The sequence below is a fragment of the Maylandia zebra genome, linkage group LG23 (genome assembly GCF_041146795.1).
Source record: "Maylandia zebra isolate NMK-2024a linkage group LG23, Mzebra_GT3a, whole genome shotgun sequence".
In the NCBI taxonomy this organism is placed as follows: domain Eukaryota; kingdom Metazoa; phylum Chordata; class Actinopteri; order Cichliformes; family Cichlidae; genus Maylandia; species Maylandia zebra.
In genome coordinates this window covers 6110133-6118222 of record NC_135188.1, presented here as the reverse complement: position 1 = coordinate 6118222, position 8090 = coordinate 6110133, and the positions used below count along the sequence as shown (strand labels likewise).

The window sequence follows — 8090 nt, the reverse complement described above, 5'->3', positions numbered from 1 at the left end:
GAAGTGAAAACAGCAAATCTTTTTATTAGGACCACACATGGGGGAAAAAAAAAAAAAAAAAAAAAAAAAAATCAGGTTACAGCCAAAGTGTTGCACAACATGCATTCAGAAAATCTCCTAAGGGAACATTTCATATCAACTTCACAGTATAATGATATCAGAGCATTCAAATACGCCATCTAAAGAAAACATACTAATGATCAAAACCATCCACAGAGTTAATCAATGTATCATAAATAAAATAAATAAAACACACTGATGAAGACTGATTCAGAGAAGGTTTTGATTAGTCTGACATATACATGGCTGATTGGCAGCAACAACAAAACCTATGAAGTAAAAGACGCGATTAAGACACTGCAACTAGCATGTTGTTCATGGGTAGTGTTTGAAAATTAATGGGTAAAACAGAAATGTACCTGCAGTGTTCACTGCAGAATATCAGCTTGTTCTAAATACACATGAACAGGGAGGAAGGAGATTTCAAAACATTCAAAATCCCTGAGCTCCCAGGCACTTCAAGATAAAGAGCAACAGCTCCACGGTGTTTGGCTTTCAAACACTAATACACAGCCACACTGCATTACACTCAGTAGGCTCGATCTGAAAATTACGCCCACACAGAAAAACAGGAAAAAGAAGCAGAAAAAGACACGCACGCACACATACACACAAAATCAAAACAACACAAAACCAAAAAAATAAAAAATAAAAAATCCCCCCCAAAAAATAAAACTCAAAAAGTAGCACTCGTGAATCGGTTCTTTAAGGACTGCAAAGAGTCCCTCACAAAAATATGTCTTATTACTCAGGCATTAAAATATTCATACTTGTCCTGGTACCTCCAAATATCATAAATGCAGCATTTAACAGTGTTCCTTTGAAAATTAAAAAAAACAACAACAAAAAAACAAAACTCAGTAACACTGGCATAGATACATGTGAGAAGTTGCAGAAAAATGTTCTATTAAAGAAGTTATTAGATAACACTGGGGTCTGTATCACAAAGAGAGCTCCGTAGGTAATCCAGCAGCATTTGGGATTAACTCTGGTTTAACATCATCACAAAGCTGGTTCAATTTTAGCCTCAGTAAATAACAATGGTAACCAACACTGTATGATTAACCTGCTTCAGGCAGGGTTACCTTTCAGGAAAACAGACTTTAACAAGTCTTTCTGGGAAAAGAGAAAACAAAACAAAAACTGGACTCTTCAGTATCCTGACAATTACTGAGCACTTTGCATTTAAAACAAGAGTTTTAATAAACAATTCGTATACCAGTTTGTCTTACTCTCATCTAGGGTGAGGCAATTATAGCTGCATGTCAAGTAAGCATACGGTTACAGGCACCATTCATTAACAGTTAAAGCAAATGCACTATTTTGGTCAGATAAACAAATCAGATTTGTTTTTGTTTGTTAATCTAAATCCAGAGGCAATTCCTGCAGAATTCCAGGTTTTATCAATGCAATATCCAAATTAACTTGCTGGTGAATGTTTTGAACCTGAATGTGAACTCTGTCATATTTCATCACAAGACTATCACGGCCTGCATTAAATTCACTGTAAGAATAATGTGATATCAACTGACTATAAACTCAGTCAAACGTATCCTTCATTTTTGTGGATAACAAAGTTTGGTTTGGCAGCAGCGTGAACAAGGTGGATGAAAGGTGGTTACTACTGCATATCAAGTTAGATTAAACGCTACCAGAATTTCACAACACCAGTAGTGTGCGTAATAGACGCTACACACCTAAAAAGACTGCACAGTTGACCCTTCTAACGCAAATAGTACACAAAAAAAGAAAAAGAAAAGGGCTTTAAGTTTCACTTCATATTTTTCACTTTGTTGTATGCGCCCCACCTGCAGGGACTGCCCCAATGTCTGACAACTACTTTTGCGTTAACCAGTGTGTAGAAACACTGCACTATAAGGCTGTAATAACACCTGCGCTGACATATTTTTTAATGCAACATAATTTTCTTCATTTGAATTATCACCGCTATCATCAGTATCGGTATATGGTGCCACCTTCTGGGCCAATTAAACCCAGATTTTACTGAGCCAATTTAGAATTAGCATTGTGATACATGTTAAGGCGGACTAAACTACCGTTGATTTGTGATGCAGACCCCACTCAGTTTCTTTCTGTATATTTGTGTGTTACTAATGCCAGAGTCCTGCTGGTCTCAAAAAGTTACAAGGTCAAAAAGTAGTAAATATTGCAACAGACAGCATCCAACCTTGATCAGTTACAACCAGAAAGATGGTGCAATCCAGCTGCAGTTCTATTTTAATGAAATGTCCCCTCTGCTGTCTGCAGGCATCCTGTGCAACAGCATAATATGAGCTGATTGCTGGATGTATAGAAGTATGGCACTCCATTTTCCTTAGTTAGTTTTGCATAAGGTACTGGTGGAAGTAGATGCCAAACAGAGAGCTTATGACCTGGCAGGCAGCCACCCACCAGGTGAGAAAGGCAAAAAACCCTCTGTAGAAAAGCGGTGTGAGGACAGATCGCAGCGCTGTGAAAGTCTCTGACAGTCGAGCTACTGTAGCTTGGATGTCTTCCTCCATGTCCTCCATCCCTTCTTCATCTTCATCTAGAGCTCCAGACAAGACAGGTGCAGCTGTGGGCATGATGATTGCTGGTGTCACACCAGGGGTATCCTGGGCACCTGTACTCCAGGAGAAGTCCCCTGCAACAAATAACTGGTTATGTTTCACTAACATTCAGACTGCTTGACCTGTCCAATAAATGCCCAGCTTGCTGGTCAGACAGCCTTGGAATCAAGCTATTTTGCTAATTTTGCTTCTGGGGACAACAGAAAGTTTTTGGGAATATCCAGGCCAAAAAAAACAAAAACAAAGATCTTTCATTTTTATCTGCCGCTTGCTTACAATTCCTGATTAATAAACCTAACCTACGGTAATGAAAAGTTAATCTTTGTCAGATGATTGCCAATAATGACCTAACTCATCAACAAATTATTTTCTTTTTTGCTCTCCACATGGCACAGTTATCTGCATGCAGTCAAAACCTGATTGATGGAAACCAGAAAACTTCCAATACCAAAATTCTTATCCCTTGCGACTGGCAGCAGTAGGTTTGCAGTTTCCTGACTAGAACCAGCTAAAATTAGTCCACTTACTCGTAGCACACAGGTGTGAAATGTGTGTGTTGTGTTTAGTTTGTTTGTTTGCTTGTTTTAATCGATTTTAAATCATGCTTTTTATTTGTTTTTGTTTCTAATGTCTCTGTAAAGCACTTTGAATCACCTTGTTGTTGAATTGTGCTATACAAATAAATTTGCCTTGCCTTGCCTTGCCACACAAATTAAATTGTACATTTCCAGGGCAGAATATAGTAAAAGTCTAATTTATTTCAGGGGGGCCTTTCTACTTTATTAGGGTAAAAATTAAGAATAGACAGGAGGGAAAGAGAGTGGGGGAAGACACACAGGAAAAGGCTGCAGGTCGACGTCTAGCCCGAGCCACTGCATTCAGCCTCGTGGTGTATGGTGGAGCTAAATTGCCACCTACAAAAGTCTATTTTTGGATCTGGTTTTTGGCTGGCTAATTTTTCATTGATTGCACTCTGATGCGAACCAATTTCCAATTAAACCTCATTTTTACCGTTATAAGGAACAAGATCAAATGTGACAACCGAGGCAAAATGTGCAACTTCCCATTTATATCAAGCGCCGTCACTTCTACCACATAAAATAACAAGTGACATAAAAGCTAATAGCTAATTAATTCCAATTCCATTAGTGCCTTCTTGTCCAATGCCAATGATTATCTATGAATGCAAAAATGCTCCACTCTATAGCATGACTCCAGGACTGCTGGTATTTTTGAAGTTAACTTTAAGAGAAATCCGTGAACCTTTTGTTCATCAAAAATATTAGGTTGGCAGTATTTATGGATACAAACTATCCACTTCAGACATGTTGAAACTATCAGAAATATTCACTTTGGTTTATGCAACAAACTGCCTGGATGGAGCTTCAGGATGCAGCACACACGGCCCTCGCTCACTAGTGCTCTTAGCAAATTGGCACAATCTGACATAAGGAGCAGTCAATTTAAAAATGGATTAATGTCTGACTAATTTCCAGAGAACTTCAGGCCTGTGAAAGTCTACATGGTTGAGAAAAAGTTCAAATATCAAGATGTGAGTTTCAGTGAGCATTTTACTTACCCAGTGCCTTAAGTGACAGTGTTGAGAATAGGATGAGCAGAATTGGAATCAGATACTGAAGACTAACTACTGTCAGGTAGCAAAACACACGTGTAACCTGGAAGCGGGCACAGAAACTTTACTCGACACAGGCACTCAAGTTTTTATTAAGAATTATCCTTAAATATTTAAACAGGTTTTTTTTAAGTTGTTTTTTATTAAAAACTCTCAATTTGTCTGTTTATAAGATAAAAGCATGCAATACTGAGAAAGTTTAAAACTGCATTTGACCTTTCGTTGGATGTCAATTGCAGCAATACGTCCTGCCTCCTTTTTCATCTGCTCTACCCATTTTTGAGCTAGGTTGAGGTAGGCCTGGAGGTGATAACGGGTGAGACCCAGCCGCAGCACACACGACACCACGATGATCCAAAGACGCATGCTGTCAAATGTTTCGCTGGATACTCTGCAAAGAGTGAAGTTATCAGAGATTAGCCAGGTGTTCACTAAGCGCTGCCTAGAAGAATTCTTCTATTTCCTGATTGTTAGTTCTAGCTTCTCGAAGCCAATCAATCAGAAATGAGCACTCACAGAGTAACAGAAGTCTTTCCCATAGGTGCATTGGCCAGGAAGTCTCTTGCAATGGGTTTCACCCACAAAACCAACACAATGACTGGAGACAGAAAGCCCATATGCAGCAGAATCCTGTCAGGAAACATTAGGGACACAACTGAAAGAGCAGAGTAGAGCTAATGTGTAGTAATAAAAGACATGAAGCACATGCTATTTTTCATATAACAATTCTTACTGGATGAGTGGACGGTCTGAGTTCATCTGCACCGCATCCAAGTGAGTTTGAGCCAGCCGCAGTCCAGGGAAGGCCAAGAGAGCTCCGATGTAGGCACAGACAGCAGCCAAACCAAGCTTCACTGTCAGCTTAGTCACTGGGATTCTGAGTTTAAAGCAACCACTAACAGTAAGTGACACCAATATTTAAGAAGGGCTACTTCCAGCACAGATATCAAACACAGTCAGGCTCATTCCTGTGCCAATTGAAAGATGACTCAACTCATATAAGATTTAATATAAATCAATTTTACTGCAACAAGCATTTCTTTAAAGACAACAGGTCAATATTTCAATCAGAAGTAATCTTTTCATGGAGATACGTACGACCAGTCAGCGTAGCCCTGCTGTTTGACAAAGATTTCCAAGTTGTCAAAGAGGCTGGAAAAACCCGGCTCTAGGCCGAACTCCAGGTAGTCCTCTCTGACAACCAACACTAGCATGGCCACAAGCAGACACAGAAAACCAAAGGCAAGGCACACTGAGCGCTCACCACCCTCCTCAGAGCAGAAGTAGTGGCTCATTAGGGTGTGAAGGGTCTTTCTGTGGGTCAGATGGTAAAGGAAACCAAATAAGAGGTGTTTAAAAAAAAAAAAAAAAAAAAAAAAAAAAAAAAGGAGCTACATATATTTCAGTGATAATTTACCTTTAGTTAAACATGTATAAGACTTACAATTTGTAAGACATTTTTAATGTTTTTATATTAGTTTAACACTAGTAGTGCTTGTATTCCTAATAAGAGATTAAACGTTAGCTGTAGAAAGAGATTATTAGGATTTTAGGTTCATTCAGTACTATAGATAGTTACCAACTCATCTTCATTGATATAACAGCTGCCAAGAATGTGGTGGACATATCAGGATCTTCAGTCAGGAAAACATCACAAACTAATCTGGCTCTAGATATATTCTTTCTAACCTAGAGAGTGAGTGTTTTACATTTGAAGGATACAGACAGAAGAGAACAGTCAGGACACACCAGATGGCTCCAATATTAACCTCTTTGCTGGCATCTACCACACTATAGTAACACTCAGTGAAGAGGAAAACTCCGGTTGCATAGACTGCAAAATCTACAAGCCACTGGTACTCCAGGAAAAAGCGCAGCACTGAAAATAGAAACAAGAACAAAAAAACAAAAACACAATCAAAATGAGAATTTCAATAAAGTTTCCATGCAGTGTAATATGCTGCAAACCACCGGCGGGACTTAACAGTGAAAGCTGGGCTTCGAGTAATATTTACTCTTGCACAACATTACTGTGATGTGGACGAAGAAGTATTTGTTTTACCGAGAGCGTCAATGACGTTGACTGGTGCTTTCTCCAGGTGAAGGTCAATGTCTTTGGGCACAGTGAGCGGCTTATTCTCCCCATTCTGCCGCCTATGAGCAAATAAAGGATGGAAAAAAAAATAACAATGCAAGCCTGAAGCATGAAGAAACGGATGGATGAGAAACACACTATAACGCTGTCATGGAGTAACACTAGAATCACATGATACAACTTTATAACTTCATGCTATAGCACGCAGTGGTCCTGCAGCATGAAGCACAGCCCTCCATTTCCCACCTGTCTCTCCTGTTTTGTTTGGGCATCTGCTTTCCTGCCAGGGCACACAGCTCTCCCTCTGAAGGGTGTTTGAATCGCAACAAACTGGAACAAACAACAAGCACATGTGTTAAAGCAGTTTAGTGCACTGTGTGAATTACGTAAAACCTGATTATATTACTGACAGTACCTGCCGTTGCAGAGGAGCCAGCGTGCAAATGAGCAATGTGGAGCCATCCTCTGCATTATGCTGGCGGCCAGTAAGCTGACCACAAGCTGAACTCCCATCAGCGCCTGTCAAATTAAACACACGCACTGAGTTTCCACCGTGCACTTGAGTGCATAGCGTCATTTTGTATAATGAGGATGTAGAGAGCACGAGCGCCTTGTCTACAACAGTAAGGACTCCGCAGCAAAGTTTGAAGAGCCGTAGAGCTGGCTACATCACGGTTTGTTTACATATAACAGTCTGTGGCAGAAGCTAACTCACGTAGGACATTAAAGAGATAATAGCAGGAAGAGGTTACGTTCAACAGCACTAAGAACACGATACGCTGGTAGCCGCTGCAAAATGAATGAAACTGAGCAAATGGCTATCGTGCTAAATTTAACTGGAGGTCCACCACCTGTCAGTACAGCTGGTTAGCATTAGCAAACTAGCTCTAACTGCCTCCCGAACACCTAAAAAGCGCTCGTCAGTGGGCTTCCCAGCACTCTGTAAGAAGCTGTTTTTATATATAAGACTATAAATGAAGTTACCATCTCTTCTTCCAAACGGCGTCGTTGAAACGAGAGTAACTAAAACAGCTTCTTCTCATGCAAGAAAGTCTTTGGCATCTGAACCTGCCGACATGTGGAGCTGTTAAATGTCCCGGATGTAGTCGTGGAGACGGGAGATGCCTTCAGGTGCTCCGGGAAAGAATCGTAAATCTGAAATGTGTATCCCCATATGCCTCTGAGGTGAAAGTCAATCTGGAGGTAAAAGTGTATTTTCTACTAATTTTTATTTATTTTTTCTTAATTGGTTAACCTTCAGAGAAAACGAACCATTGTTTTCATAATCACACATTCAAATTGCTAATGTTGAAAGATTTTCTTTTTATCTAAAGAGTCACTTTAGATAAAGTGAACCATAGATAAAGTTAGCCTGAACCATTCCTATATTTTGCTTGTTTTATGTTATTGTATTTTTGCACAACTTTGTTGCTCGTGAAGCTTGCACACAAGAATTTCACTCACATGTACTGTACCAGTGTACCTGCACATGTGATGTGACAATAAAAGTGATTTGATTTGAACACCCAGGTAAAAAAAAAAAAAAAAAAAAAGGAAAGAAAAGAAAAGAAAAGAAAAGAAAAGTTGCGGCCAAGCAAAATTAGAGCAGCCTAAGCCTACTGCGGGCAATCAGTAGGGGAGACCGGGGATAGTTGTAACATTTTTGACATTTCTGTCTGTAAATTGAAGCTCTTTTAAGGTAGTGGATTCAAAATGTAATGCAAAGTATTTA

General features: G+C 39.6%; 1 protein-coding gene across 1 annotated transcript; it reads right to left on the bottom strand.

Moving 5' to 3' along the window:
• On the bottom strand, nucleotides 1-7498 carry tmem161a (transmembrane protein 161A). Its single transcript, XM_014413016.4, has 11 exons — nucleotides 7343-7498; nucleotides 6774-6877; nucleotides 6605-6688; nucleotides 6326-6417; nucleotides 5986-6142; nucleotides 5362-5577; nucleotides 4997-5140; nucleotides 4780-4893; nucleotides 4480-4654; nucleotides 4210-4306; nucleotides 1-2704 (listed from the first exon to the last, which is right to left on the bottom strand). The coding sequence occupies exons 1-11, from the start codon at nucleotides 7343-7345 to the stop codon at nucleotides 2400-2402; spliced, it is 1491 nt and encodes a 496-aa protein (XP_014268502.1). The 5' UTR covers nucleotides 7346-7498; the 3' UTR covers nucleotides 1-2399.
• Nucleotides 7499-8090: the final 592 nt, after the last annotated feature.